The 14,846-nt window shown below is 43.8% G+C and overlaps 1 protein-coding gene across 2 annotated transcripts in view; it reads left to right on the forward strand.

The window, feature by feature from the left end:
• The window catches only part of hip1 (huntingtin interacting protein 1), a 50,459-nt gene that overhangs the window by 33,378 nt on the left and 2,235 nt on the right, over positions 1 to 14,846 (forward strand). For both annotated transcript variants that reach the window (XM_085131240.1, XM_085131242.1), the window contains exons 15-30: positions 66 to 154; positions 275 to 391; positions 582 to 683; positions 2,579 to 2,773; positions 2,909 to 3,056; positions 3,168 to 3,254; positions 3,404 to 3,511; positions 9,995 to 10,131; positions 10,231 to 10,341; positions 10,502 to 10,560; positions 12,182 to 12,275; positions 12,377 to 12,477; positions 13,444 to 13,549; positions 13,677 to 13,800; positions 13,881 to 13,942; positions 14,698 to 14,815. In XM_085131240.1, coding sequence (XP_084987366.1) covers positions 66 to 154; positions 275 to 391; positions 582 to 683; positions 2,579 to 2,773; positions 2,909 to 3,056; positions 3,168 to 3,254; positions 3,404 to 3,511; positions 9,995 to 10,131; positions 10,231 to 10,341; positions 10,502 to 10,560; positions 12,182 to 12,275; positions 12,377 to 12,477; positions 13,444 to 13,549; positions 13,677 to 13,800; positions 13,881 to 13,942; positions 14,698 to 14,815 — 1,758 coding nt within the window. The remainder of the gene's footprint in view (positions 1 to 65; positions 155 to 274; positions 392 to 581; positions 684 to 2,578; positions 2,774 to 2,908; positions 3,057 to 3,167; positions 3,255 to 3,403; positions 3,512 to 9,994; positions 10,132 to 10,230; positions 10,342 to 10,501; positions 10,561 to 12,181; positions 12,276 to 12,376; positions 12,478 to 13,443; positions 13,550 to 13,676; positions 13,801 to 13,880; positions 13,943 to 14,697; positions 14,816 to 14,846) is intronic.

A 14,846-nucleotide genomic window follows, 5' to 3' on the forward strand; every position in this document is an offset into this window, starting at 1 on the left:
CTGACATAGCCGCTTCACCTGCTGTGTGTGTGTCTCTCTGTATGTGTTCGCGCGACTTTAACCAGGAAAAGCTCAGGCCAACGAGCAGCGCTACACCAAGCTGAAGGAGAAGTACACCGAGCTGGTTCAGAGCCACGCAGACCTGCTGAGAAAGGTGAGACCTTCTACTTCATGAGATCCTTAGATCGCAGTGGCCTCCTCGTGTCCTTTATTTCTGTCAAGCTGAGGATCTGCTGTCTGAATTACAAGTGTTTCTTTGTGTGTCTGTATGCAGAACGCAGAGGTGACCCGGCAGATGACGGTAGCTCGGGCGGCACAGGATGAAGTGGAGGCGGTGAGGAAAGAGATGCAGGAGAAGGTGAAGGCCGCTCAGGAGGCGGCGGACAGACAGGTGAGAACGAGGCTGGTTTGGTCATCACTGCCAAACGTGTACGGAAAGCTGGCCCCGTGCTTCCAGCTCGGTGGTTTCGCTCCAAATGGTGTGCAGAGTTTGGTAAAGTTGGATTTTTCTGCTGCAAAGTGACCAAACAGGCTGTTGTTTTTAAGATGTCTGAAGTTTAATTTGGGCTTTTCTTGCTCAGGAGCGGGAGCAGCTTGAGCATCTTCAGGAGCTCCAGAGAGAGCTGGTCTCAAGCCGAGCAGAGCTGGACTCCCTGAAGACCAGCATGGCCTCTTCGCAGCAGGTCTCTCTCTCCTCTCCTTTCTTCGCTCAGATCCTAAATCCAGATCCCAGAGTTGCTGTGAAAAATTACAAAACTAATTTATAGCGCGCTCCCTGCCCTTTAACATGAATCTATAAAAACACCAGCTAATACAAGAGTGTGCGAAAAGATTAATGACATGGGTGACCTGTGTGATCTTTATGTATAAAGTCTTATAATGGGGCGCTGAGACCACACGCTCTTATTCTAATCATCAATTATTAAATGATCTCAGTCACTCTCTAGCTTGGCAGCAGAGAAGGGACAAAGTTAAATACAGCTGGTATCCTCCTGTGATCTTGGAGCACACCAAGCCTCAGATCTGTAGATTTTTCTTCGAAGGAGTCAGGCTTTCTTGGCATTTGTAAAGTGATCTAAAGCAATAATTCTCCAGGCTTTCTGAACGTTTGTCACAGTTTTTCATCAGACGCTGGTTCCGGTTTGACCCAGAGAGCGGTCAGGGGAAAACGAGGCTTATCTCTAATAAAGGTGCTCATAGCAAAGATGGACTTTTAAGCTTGTTGGAATGAAACAAATGAGGGATGGCTCAACACTTTTACACAGTACGTTTAAATGGTAACAACACATCCCGGACGCTGACTCAAAGTTAAATAACCGCTTTTCTGTCACAATCGCGCTCCATAAAAACACGCTCCGTCCCCGTCCATCATCCACGCCCTCCATTTCTTTTTCATCGTCTCCTCTCTTAGTCACCGACTGTTCCTGTACACGAACCGCTTCAGAGACTCAAAGCGCAGCTTGTGTTAGAATTGATATGCTAATTCGTTTGTTTGACATCAGCGATTGAATGAAATGATTTTCACAGTGGAGAAATTTAAACAGAAGCAATTGTTATGTATTAATTTTTTCCCCTCACCGCCTCGTTTCTTTTCTTATTCGCCTCTCGGTTTGTTTGTTGTTTTTTTGTCATTGCTGAGCTGAATAGAAAAAGTTGCAGAAAACAAAGAGAGAGCGAGAGATGAGAGCAGTAAAAATCTTTAACTGCTTATGGAAACACGGATATTTAGTCCCTTACATTAGTGCAGCATTTCATTCCAGGATCTTAACTACGGATGTTTCAGAGGGGAGAAAAAAAGCTGGAGTTAACGAGATCATTTACAGGAATATTCATAACGGGATAAGCGTAATTTTAAAATAAAATAAAATAAAATCCCTGAATCATGCTGTTAACCCTCAGGATCCCCGACGACTGTGCCGTTTCTCTGCACATGCTCTGTTCCCTGTGCCTTTCATCCGTCTCTCAGCCTCCCACTCCTGACTTCCTATTCTTTGCAGCATCCACTTATCAACTCCATCACTCTTTCTGTCCTCCTCCGTCTCTCTCCAGTTCTTTTCGCTCCCACAGCCCACATTTTATCGCTCTTGTCACTTTATTTTTCCTTCTCCCTGATGAGCAGCTCTCACACCGCAGCTTTAAAAAGCCTAACAGTTCTGTTTCTTCTTCATTTCCTCCTCTGTCTGTTGGACCTGCCGGCACCCAGGCTGTAAGTCTTTCACCTTTTCTTGCTTTTACACTTCACTATCTACCTGCAAATAAAAGGGCACACACTCGGCTCAAGTTCCACTGCTCTCCTCCAAAGACACGACGATGTAGCTACATTACAAAACCACAAATTCCCAGAGTTCCTTTATTTAAAGGTCAACCCCAAAGCTCTGGAGTCTGAGACAACATGGTTATTGTGGTTAAAGATGAAGTGGGGTTTTTTTTGTGTGTGTGTTTGGGTTTTTATAGTGAGGTCAGAGCTCTTCCTGATCCCGACAGCTGTGAATTATCCTGACCATCCAAATCGTTTCCTTCTGTTGTTCCTCTCACTTCATTGTTTTTGTTTTGTCCATGTTTTATTTCCTCGACACAGTCGAGCGAGGTGCTCGGCACTCAGCTGGCAGCGTTGGAGTCGGAGAAAGCCGAGCTGGTCCAGTCGTTGTCGAAGGTGGAGGCGGAGCTTGCGGCCCGGGGGGAGGAGCTAGAGCGGGTCCAAAGCTCGCTGGTGACAGAAAGAGAGAGCAGGGTGAAGAGTGCTGAAACCCTGCAGAACCAACTCAATGAGAAGGTGATGAATTCAAACATCTCCACTTGGAAACGTCTTAATTTTAGTCACTTTAAATCGAGCACGTGGGAGACGCGAGCGGCTCGGAGTGTGCAGATTGCGATGTTTGTAAGTTTGACCATGTGCGTTTGTCCACAGGAGAGCAGGGAGCAGGCGTTAGAGAGCCAGCTGGCAGCGGCTCGTTGGGCCAGCCTGCAGGGCGCCGTGGAGGAGGCAAAGAAGATCATCCAGGACAGTCTGGCTCAGATAGACGACCCGGCGCACATCAGCTGCACCAGCTCGGCAGGTCAGAGTCTGACGTGTGGATTCTGTGCAGTGCAACTGTGATAGTCAGCTCTGTGTGTAGCAGCGCGTTCGTGTGCATGCTCTCATCAAGTGTGTCGCTCCATCTCTGCAGACTACCTTGCATCCAGGTGTCAGGCCTCCTTAGAGTGTATGGAGAGATTAAATTCTACCAGAGTGGCCTTCCTGGCTGACAACACGGGTGAGACGAAATCAGAATGTGAAAGAATAAAATTAGTTATTTGTTTGTAATTTGTTATCTTTTAAAATCACGCTGTGTTAATGCTGTTAAGTAAAGCTGATGAATATTTGTGATCATTTTTACTTTCTTTTTTCTGCTGTTTTGTGCAGGTGTGTCTGAGCTGGTGCGTGCAGTGACCCAGTCTGGCCACCTGGTGGGCGACACCATAGTTCAGGGTAGTGCCACCTCCCACATGGTGCCTGTGGAGCAGGCTGACGGTAAGATTGTTCTCTGTGAGAGGTACAGAGAGATCATTTCAGTTTATGGAGATTTTCATTTCCTTACTTATCTGAACTGTTCTGATCCTTACACTCACTGGTCACTTTATTAGGTACACCTTGCTAATACTGGGTTGGACCTGTTTTTTGCTTCAAAACAGCCTTAATTCCTCATGGCACGCTTTAAATAAGGTGCAGGAAACAACCTACGGAGATTTGACATGACAGCATCACACAGCTGCTGCAGATTTGTGAATCTCTCGTTCCACCACATCCCAAAGGTGCTGTATTGGATGGCGGTCTGGTGACTGTAGAGGTCATCTGAGTACAGTGAAGTCACTGTCTGCTTAGTGATGAAGCGACTTTGGATTTATAACTACAAATCCATTCTCTCTTGTTTCTTTTTCTATTTATCTCCCTCCAAAATTTGGATGTAACAGTGAGAACAACTTTACAACCCAATAGAAACAGATCCATATTCATTTACTGCAATATTCAAACTGAATACAGGCTGCTGGCCATTGACATGTAGCATCCTTTTGACTTGAAGTCACCTGGAACTGTAGCTGTGCTGTAAACAAATAATGAAGCACAGTTTGACCAGAATAAGAACAAAAATCCAATTCAATTCAATTTATTTATACAGCACTCGTCACAAAGTGCTTCACAGTAATATAAAAACAGAAATACATTTTTAAAAAAGCACAATCGAACCTACAGCACAAATCTAATTAAAAGCCAATCTAAATAAATGAGCCTTAAGCTGCTTTTTAAAAGAATAAATACAATCAAGGCAACGTAATGATGGAGGGAGAGCATTCCACAACCTGGGGGCCACTGCTCTAAAAAAATTCTCCTCTGGTCTTAAAACGTGTTTGTGAAACTACCAACAGCCTTTGATTAGATGATCTCAGGCTGCGAGAGGGAGCGTGGGGTTCTAAAAGATCAGAAATGTAGACAGAGGCATCACAATTCAAAGCTTTAAAAGTCATTACCAAGATTTTAAAATGAATTCTAAAATGTACTGGAAACCAGTGTAATGAACGTAAAACTGGTGTAATGTGCTCTCTTTTTCGTGTCTTAGTTTAAAAACCCTGCAGCAGCATTCTGGACTAACTGGAGACGGTCAAGATTCCAATAAGCCAGAGGACAAATGGTCAGAAGGCCCAAATGAAGCTAGTAATGTCCAGATATCTAGCCTATATTAGTTAATATTCATTAACCTATGTAAAGAGCACTTTTGCTCTGTTTCAGGTAAAGTGTAAATCTGCACCATTTTCTATTTGTCTTTTTTCTGCTGCAGCAATCAAAGTCTGATTTATTAATGACAAACCAGTGGTAGAAGCATCATAACATCAAGAAAACTGGACAGTTAAAGGAATTTTCCTTATACATTAAAAAAAGTAATTGTTTGATGATCTGAAATGTTTAAGTGTGACAAACAAATACAAAAAAAATGATTTTTCACACTATTGTCATATAAAAATGACTTACTTCCTTCATTCTGTTCATTGACCCCATTGTGGACCACTAAAATGTTTTATAGTATGTAGTATATACATATATATGTATGTAATATATATTTATTTTATTTATTAGTCTTTGGGTTTGTTTTTCTTTGCGCTACATTAGACAACATCAAAATAGCATTGACATTTTTGTTATTTGTGTTTTGTAATCTTTATAAAAACCTAGAAAAAACAGCTCTTAATCTTTGGTATATGGCGAGGCGCTGTGGACACCCAAGTTTGTGATAGTGTAGATTTTTCACATCAATACCATGGTTGCATCTACTGAAAATCTCTGTGAAGGTTAAATCTCAGTGACCTTGACTTCAAGGTCAGAGGTCAACTTTTCTGAAAATTGAAGGAGTTTCACATTTATAACACAGGTATGTCTACTAGGAGGCTGAAGGGTAGCACTATATATTTATAAACAATCAAAAACAACAATTTATTTCCAATTTGTATGGAATTTATTTCTGTAAACATGGTGTTTTAGGTCAGATTAAAGGACTGATGTGATGGTAAGGTGTCCGCTGCTCTGCTTTGAATATTGGTAGGCTTTTTTTTTATAAACTTTCACAAAAATTGCTAGTTCCCCTAGAGTTTTGGCCACTCCAACAACCAGAAGATTTCCCTATGAGCAAGCATTTAGCGACAGTGGGAAGGAAAAACTCCCTTTGAAAAGGAAGAAACCTTCGACAGAACCAGGCTCAGGAAGGGACAGTCATCTGCCGCGACTGGTTGGGGTGGGGGGAGTGAAAATTTATAAAAAAAAAAAAAGCCAAAGTGATAATTATTGGAGCAGCTTAATTAATATTTCCAGTGTAATTTTCTGTTAATATCCTTTTAAAACCCCAGTTTGTGTTTTTATCACTTTTGTCCAGGGTGGAAGATGTCATGCTGGAGATTGACTCTGTATGGTTTTTCAATGTTGATACTTGGGAACCTGTTGGAGAGGCCAGGGCTGAAAAAGGGATGCCGTAGAACCTGAGAGGGTGTTATCCGCTGGTGTGCATCCAAGGCCAACATGTCTTTAATTAGGCTGACAAATAAGCGTTGGCCATCTTCAGGTCCTCGTCTAAACATCATTATTTGTTCGAGGTCATCCAGACGTGTCAGTTTTATGTATCTTGTCTCCAAAGATTCATATCCTGTCTCATATTTAAATTGTTGGGCGGTCTTAAATGTCCAGCGTTGTTGGTTGTAGTTGTCTTTTGTGAAATAATCTTCAGTGTACACGCCAGGATCGAGAACATGATCTGGTGGCTGACCCTGAGTCTCTATGATGAATTTTAAAACATCATAATATTTTTTTCCTGGGTACAGTGGCACCCCTGTAACAAGCTCCACAGCCACCAGCCCCAGAGACCACATGTCACTTGCTTCGTTATAAGGAAGGCCAAGCATAACTTCAGGTGCACTATAACCAACTGTCCCCACACGGTCACCAGGCATCACTGCAGACGCAGGACATGCGAGGCCAAAGTCTATAAGTCTGACTTTGACTGGAGACTCATAGCGATTTACAACCATGATGTTTCCAGGTTTGATGTCAGCGTGCACTATTCCCAAAGAACCCAGGTGGGACAGAGCATTTGTGAGCTGACCTAAAATTGGCCTGACTTCGCTTATGGGGAGACGCCGGTTATTCGGGTCCCGTATGTAGTCCCACAGGCATTGATCGAGGAGTTCAAATTTCAGGCAAACCCGCTCTCTGTCAAGGAAAAAGCCGTTCCATTTAACAATGTTGGCGGCATCTGGATCCAACCTTCTCAGCTGCTCCAGGATGAAAATTTCCTTTTTTGCCTGTTGCAGAATATCAGAGCGGTTCTTGTTCACCTTAATAGCCACAGCTTGGTTGGTCTTGGTATCACAGCATTTGGCTACAATACCAAAGCCCCCTTCTCCGAGGAAAGCCTCTACCTTGTAGTGGTTTCCCAAAATGCTCCCTTCAACTATTTCAAGCTCATCTGAGCTGAAGGATGGGCTGGCTGACGTGTGTACGAATACTTGCTGAGAAAATTCAACCGAGTTTTGAAAACTGCAGTTGATTTTCTCTGATCTCTTGCATTTCAAGTTTGAAGGGTGCTGAAAGACCACAGGGTTTTGTGGTCTTTCAGCACTCATGTCAATGCAAGGGGAACTCTGAGGGTTGAAAAAGGGATGCCGGAGAACCTCCGACGGTGTTATGCGCTGGTTTGCATCCAAGGCCAACATCTGTTTAATTAAGCTTACAAACAAACGTTGGCCATTTTCAGGTCCTCTTCTAAATATCATTACTTGTTCGAGGTCATCCAGACGCGTCAGTTTGATGTATCTTGTCTCCAGGGACTCATATCCTGTCTCGTACTGAAATTGTTGGTCAGTCTTAAATGTCCAGCGCTGTTGGTTGTTGTTGTCTTCAATGAAATAATCTTCAGTGTACACGCCAGAGTCTAGAACATGATCTGGTGGCTGACCCTGAGTCTCTATGATGAATTTCAAAACATCATAGTCTTCATTTCCAGGGTAGAGTGGCACCCCTGTAACAAGCTCCACAGCCACCAGCCCCAGAGACCACATGTCACTTGCTTCGTTATAAGGAAGGCCAAGCATAACCTCAGGTGCACTATAACCAACCGTCCCCACACGGTCACCAGGCATCACTGCAGACGCAGGACATGCGAGGCCAAAGTCTATAAGTTTGACTTTGATGGGAGACTCATGGCGGTTTACAACCATGATGTTTCCAGGTTTGATGTCAGCGTGCACTATTCCCACAGAACCCAGGTGGGACAGAGCATTTGTGAGCTGACCTAAAATTGGCCTGACTACGTTTATGGGGAGACCCTGGTTTTTCCGGTCCCCTATGTAGTCCCACAGGCATTGATCGAGGAGTTCGAACTTTAAGCAAACCCGCTCTCCGTCGTGGAAAAAGCCGTTCCATTTAACAATGTTGGCGGCATCTGGATCCAACCTTCGCAGCTGCTCCAGGATGAAAATTTCCAGTTTTGCCTGTTGCAGAATATCAGGGCGGCTCTTGTTTACTTTAATAGCCACAGCTCGGTTGGTCATGGTATCACGACATTTGGCTACAATACCAAAGCCCCCTTCTCCGAGGAAAGCCTCTACCTTGTAGTGGTTTCCCAAAATGCTCCCTTTAACTATTCCAAGCTCATTTGAGCGGAAGGATGGGTTAGCTGACATGGTGAAATGTGTCGGCTTGGTCAGTGAATTGCTAAGTAACGCGAAATTCTCTCAAAACTCTCCAAAATGGTTTGCTTACTGTCAGGTCAAGGTCCGTTGAGCAGCAAAGTTTAACAGAGCAAAGCTCCTATTTAAGGGTTTTTTCTCTCATGACATCACAGGGGACATCACAGAAGATGATGACATCACAGGGGATCAAAGGCATTCTATTTTTTTTTATCAATGGCATTCTATTTTTTCAGTTGAAACGCTGAAAAAAAATAGTGTTTCAACAGGGCAGGCTGGCACCCTGTGGGAGGCAGAGGTGATAGGGTAAGGATGCAGAGGATAAGAAAAGATCTTATCCGTCAGCTCATCAGCGAGCAGCCGCAGAATCACAGGTGCAGCTTGGTGGGGGATGGAGAGTGAAGACAAAATCAACAATGACTTAAGGCAAAGTTACAGTCTCAATGTTATTCTTTATTTTTTTCTCAGTGTCTTCTTGAGGGACAGTATGTGTATATGTGTACGTGATATTAAATGAATGTTTAAGTGCAGGACACTCAGTGCCTCATACCGTATTTTTCGGGCCGAAAGGCTCACTGTCGATAACGGGCCTGTTTTCATACATAAGGCGCATTAAGCGAAACAAAACAGTCAGATAAGTCAAACTTTACTCTGCTCAATATTCTTGCTTCCTCTTTTCCGTACCATTGATTCATTAATGTTGAATTCTCTCGCAGCTGAGTGTGAAAAAGTTAGCGTTCATCCTCCGGTTTCACTGTGCTAATCTTATGGTAACACAGCTGTGTCGCTAGCGATCACGTAGCACATCATTATATACCAGCTAGCCCAACTTCAGTAACCCTACAGAAGTCATTGCTGTTTAGTTTTCTGCCTTCATTTACGTTAGAAGTGGTAGCAGAGCAGTACGTTTTAATTTGTTCAGAAATTTCCCAGAACATGGTATATCATATGTTTAGGTGGAAACTGGCGAGCTAACTTCCTGCTAACTGTTTGATATTTCTCCTTCCACAACACTGACACTGAAAAGCTGTGTGAAAATGGATCTAGCTAGTGACAGCTGCCCTCTCCTCTTAGCCACAGCTTACTTCTTTACCCAGTTCTTCATGTTGACCATGTCTGGACACATAAGTCCATTGATGATTTAGATATGCTTAACTTGCGCTTTTGAACAGCTGTACCTAATAAAGTGACCATTAAGTGTATGTCTGTATATCGTGTGGCGGGACACTCACATTGCAGTCGCAAATAGTTCTTTAGTCGTGTTTTAAATACAGAATGTGAGCCAAAACAGGCCAGTATAGAACAAAAGTGCTGACTTCATGCAGATGAAATGTTTTCGCCCTCAGGGAGATGGCAAGTCTAAACATGCCCAAATATAATGGAGTTTTGGCCAGCACTTATTTTACTGCTACAAAAGAAAAAAACAAAACCTAAACACTGGGTCAAAACCACAGGCTGCAGAGGCTAAGGATCGATGAGGAGCACTTAGCTTTGACTCGGTGTGTGTGCTTCCATACATTGCCTGTGGAGCCTGTGTACAGTTTAGAGCAAATCATCTGGCTGTCAGGTGCTGCAGAGTTATATTTTGGCTTCCTCCTGTCAGAGTGTTCGTCTGCAGCAGTTGACACGCCTGAGGAGATATCGGTTTAATTAACACTCCAGCTTCAGCTGTGGCACCGTCACATCCCAGAGTTCATAGAGTATAAATCTGGTAGCTCAAACACTTAGAGTGTGTGTTTGTGGATTTATAACACTTGCATCCTTCCTGCCCCTTTTTGTGTGTCAGCCCTGTCAGAGAGTGTGAAGGTGTGCGGGGCTGAAGCTTTGGCTCTGCTGGGACAGATGAAGCAGCAGGACGGCCTCGCTGCAGCGGACAGCAGCAAGCTGAAGGCAGCTCTGGAGGCCGTCCTGGCCACGGCAGAGGTGGGTAGAGATAAAGAGTCGCTCTGTCTCCGCAGCTGCTTTGTGATACGATGGCTAATTTCTCCCTTAATGTGAATACTTGACTTTCCGCTGTTTCAGAAATTGCGTCCTCGGGGTTTGGAGCTGCAGCAGGGGGAGCTGGGAGACCTCGTGGAGCAGGAAATGGCTGCCACTTCTGCCGCTGTGGAATCAGCCGCTGCCAGGATAGAGGTGCATAAGTGTGTTTGGGAGGGGTGTTTAACTTTGGTCATTAGGCACCAGGTGTTTGTGCGAGTGTCCAGTGTGAAAACATTGTCCCCTGTTTGACTTTGCAGCAGTATTAACCTCTCACTCTTCTCCCCCCCTTATGCTCCTCTGTGCGCTCCAACAGGAAATGCTCAACAATTCTCGAGCAGTTGACACAGGAATCAAGATGGAGGTCAACGAGAGGTAATGCTCAGATTAGGACTTGTTTTTTTTGGAGGGGGGGCACCGCACGGAAGCTGAGCAGATTATCTTTTTCCTATAACATCATTTTTAGTTAAATGTGGGTTTCCAAAGATAACTGTCTCCCAGGAGAAAAGGTCTTAATCTGGCTTTTAAAGCAGCTGCAGCCGTGAGCCTTTCTACACTCATGCAACAGCGTAAAACTCGGCCGAGCGGACATTCAGCGACCTTTAAATGAGTTCAGAGTCATGTAATGTTCTCGCTCTAACTAGGCAGCACCCTCTTCCTAAAGCAAACAGTCACACAGTGCACTGAAGCTCTGATATAGACCTGCCAAACATAGCACAGACAACAACACCACATTTTACCTCTAATTAGAAACAAACTTCAACCTCAAGCTTTTTAACTTCCAGTGGTTTTGTTTTGGTTTCTCAAAATGCTTTTGAACTTTAGAAGAAGTTGAGTCATCTCCAAAAACGAACTCAGCATCTTCTTCAACAACAAGAAGCTCTCCACAAACCTCCACCAAAGCAGTGTTTACCTTCAAGGGAATAGTGCTGTAAATAACTAGAAGTCACTATATAACATGATACTACAGTATATTTCCTGAAAATACTTTCTTTATAGATATAACACATTTTGATGGAGAGGTCAGAGGTCAAATGTGACACAATTCTTTAAAGTCTTTATATGTTGATGATACACCCCACACTTGTAAGAATCATAGTTTCTAAATTGGAGGCTTTTTATTAATTTTCCACCAATAAATATTTAAGTGAACTTTGAAGATGTGAGCTAAATTTTAATGGATTGTTAACATTACACCACTACAAAGTTTCAGAATGACACACGCATACAAACTTTACCAAAAATGTGCAAATGGTGTGTTTTTTGGTAGCGTTTTGCCTCCTTGGCAGAGGCGAGTGTTCCTAAGAGAGCGGTGAACTCCTCCATCTCATTTTGAATAAATAACACAGACACAAGCCTGCAGGTATCTGTTTGTATTCTGATGGGTGCAATCTGAGGAAATGAAGCGGAAAAGGAAAGGGAGATGGTTTTCATCAACTGCGAGATGTCGGATAGTCACCTGCTGAGTGCTGATGTGTGAAGAGTTTCATAAATTCAACCACTAAACCAGGACAAAGCTTGACATTTGAAGCCAGCCTGCCACTTGTCTTCAATGCAGTATTCTGTCTTTTCAGCCTCATTAAATAAACGTCGCGCCATTTGTCGGACCCACGATAAAAAAACATTGGGTTGATTAGGTTTCTCTGGTATTCATCCAGGCTGTGTATTAACTCTGTGTGCAAATTAAGCCAATCAAACATTCTCTTAATTCTCAGGGTGACTTAATTATTCATGTAAAAAAAGGGAAAAAGTGTTTAATCTGTAGCTGCTGTGGGAGATGATCATGCAGAGGAACAAACAGCCACTACAGCTGTAACCAAAACAAAACACACAAACTGCACTGAGGATTTGGGTCAGTGGTGCATCAGTCGTGCATTAGCTATCGCTACAAGCTGTGTTCAAGATATCCGCAGGCACAGCTTCTGAGCTACATCAGGCTTGCTTGAGCTGGAGAGCTGCAGGCAGTGATTGTCTTCTGCTCTGTCGCCCTCTGCAGGATCTTGGCCTCCTGCACAGAGCTCATGCAGGCCATCAAGGAGCTTATTTTGTCTTCCAAAGATCTGCAAAGGGACATCGTGGAGAGTGGAAGGGTGAGTCACACTGCAGCTTTATGTTACTGGTATTTTAGCGTAGTTTAAATAACCCCAATATCTAACATCTAATTTAAACATGTTTGGTGTTTGTCCACCAGGGGGCAGCCTCCATGAAGGAATTTTATGCCAAGAACTCACGCTGGACGGAGGGCCTGATCTCTGCCTCCAAAGCGGTGGGATGGGGCGCTACAGTCATGGTGTAAGTAGCCTTCCTCTCCTCTGTGAGTCTTCCTCACAGCAAAGTATTAAAGTGCTTGAAGGCTGAGTGCTTGCTGCGGGAAAGTTGATGATGATGATGAGCAAAGAGGTGACTTTTTTTAGAAGAAGATTGATAAAGCGAACACTTTAAGGCTCGTGAGGTCATTTACAAAGTTTTAGTTTCTTCTGAGCGTGATGCCCAGGAGCTCTGGCTAGTGACAGGGAAGATGACATCACAGATGCAGACTGCTTCCTCTGAAGCGTTCCTGGGCGCACACTTAGAGATGGGATTAGGTCGGGCAGTCGTTCAAAGCAGAAAAGGAGCCAAGTGAAATTGTTCAGGCATCCAAGGAACCTCCTAGATGTGGCGTTGGTACAGACTCAGACTCTGTTAGCTGAGTCAGTGTTCCCCAGGATGAGCTGCGCTCTCTGTGCTGTATTTTCAACAAGTGGAATTGCCAAATACAAGAAACCAGTAAAACTATATTTAAAAAAAGTAATGATGGCTGTTATCTAATGTTATTTAAATGTTATGCTATAAACGCTTACCCTGATGTGGGGTATAGTTTATGTTTTAAGGAGTCATTTTTGTTGTTTCTATGTGTGCTTTGGTTTAAGATGCTGGGAGATCGAACTAAACTAAACTAAGCACCCACGACCAGAATAAGAAGCAGAAAATGGATGAATAGTTCGTTTCTGCTTCCTTTTCTCTCTTTTTTTTAATTAGTCTTTATTTAAACAAGATTTTTTTAAAGGTTAAAAACAGGAAAATAAAATAAATAAAATATTGGGGCAGTGATAAATAGTGTCAAAGATCAGGAAACAAATGTAAACAAAGTCCATTTTTTCCCAATTTTGTCCAAATATAACCGCCAGTGTTAACACTATAAAAATCCACTTCCTTTCTAGCTTTAAATTAAAATCAGAGCTTCCCTTGAGTTTGTTTTGCACTGTGTTGTTGTTGCAGGGATGCTGCTGACCTGGTGGTTCAGGGCAAAGGGAAGTTTGAGGAGCTGATGGTGTGCTCACATGAAATTGCTGCCAGCACAGCACAGCTCGTGGCTGCTTCCAAGGTGAGCAAAGAAGTTTAGTTTTTTTGAGAAAGCTAAAAATGTTACTTTGGCAAAAACTAAAGTAAACTCTAGGGAAAGATGTTAAAGATTTCACGTCTCTCGCATTATTGCTGCTCTCCTTCTGCAGGTAAAAGCAGACAAAGACAGCACCAAGCTGCACCGCCTGCAGCAGGCGTCCCGCGGCGTCACACAGGCCACCGCGGCCGTCGTGGCCTCCACTAAGTCTGGGAAGTCCCAGATTGAAGAGACGGGTGAGTTTTAGTTTCCTATTTCCTGCTACCTTAAAAAAAAAAAAAACAACCACAAAACAATTTATGCCGGTCTTTTCTAGACACTATGGACTTCTCCAGCATGACTCTCACCCAGATCAAGCGACAGGAGATGGATGCACAGGTGAGCGAGCAGCCGACGGTTGAGCTGCGAGTCTTAATTAAATCAGGAGGTGACCGTAACTTCATCCGAGAAGCTTTTCACAAGGTGCCTTTCATTGGACGTGGAGTAAAAATAGTCTCTCCCCTTTGGCCCCAAAATAATCACAAAGTCTTATTTTTAACGAGCGAGCCGCTCGGGTAGGCGTGCTGATCCGAGACTCTGAAGGTTCGTTTTTCATTGTGAGTGAAGCCAAGGTTCATGTGAACACTTGAGTCTGTGTTGTGGCTTTGCTTCACCCACACTGAAAGAAAAACACGGGAAGCTCTGAACCTTCTCTCACACACACAGACACACACACAGCTCATTGTTGGAAACGCACACAGGGCTCCTATTTTAAGATAATCCAGTGTGTTTTAGTTTAAGTCAGACCTGTTTAAACAACAGCTTTCATCTGGTTGTTTAGAAGGTTTTCTCTCCCACACACACACACGAGCCTGACATAATTCAGCCTGGATGACGGTTGGATTTTCCGTGTTTGAGAAAAGTTAAACAGCTGTATCTGTATCACGCCGTGACACCCATAAACCCACGCTGGCAGCTGTGGCTGCGTTATGTACAGTTTTAAATGTAATAAATCATCGGCTGTTGCTCGATGAAAGGTCGTCTTCTCCCTTGTTTGTTCAGCTTCGAGCCGATCTGTTTATAGTTTTTAGTTTTCCAGGATTTGAGAGGGGAAAGTGACTAACAGTCCTGTGAACGTGTCGGGGTCTCCTCAGGTCCTGGTTCTGGAGCTGGAGACCCGTCTGCAGAAGGAGCGAGAGCGTCTCGGCGAGCTGAGGAAGAAGCATTACGAACTGGCTGGCGTAGCAGAAGGTTGGGGCGAGGATGAAGAGGGTGGGCACCCGCGTTACAATTCATGCATGGT

This window comes from Neolamprologus multifasciatus, chromosome 14, assembly GCF_963576455.1.
Source record: "Neolamprologus multifasciatus chromosome 14, fNeoMul1.2, whole genome shotgun sequence".
Taxonomy (NCBI): Eukaryota; Metazoa; Chordata; class Actinopteri; order Cichliformes; family Cichlidae; genus Neolamprologus; species Neolamprologus multifasciatus.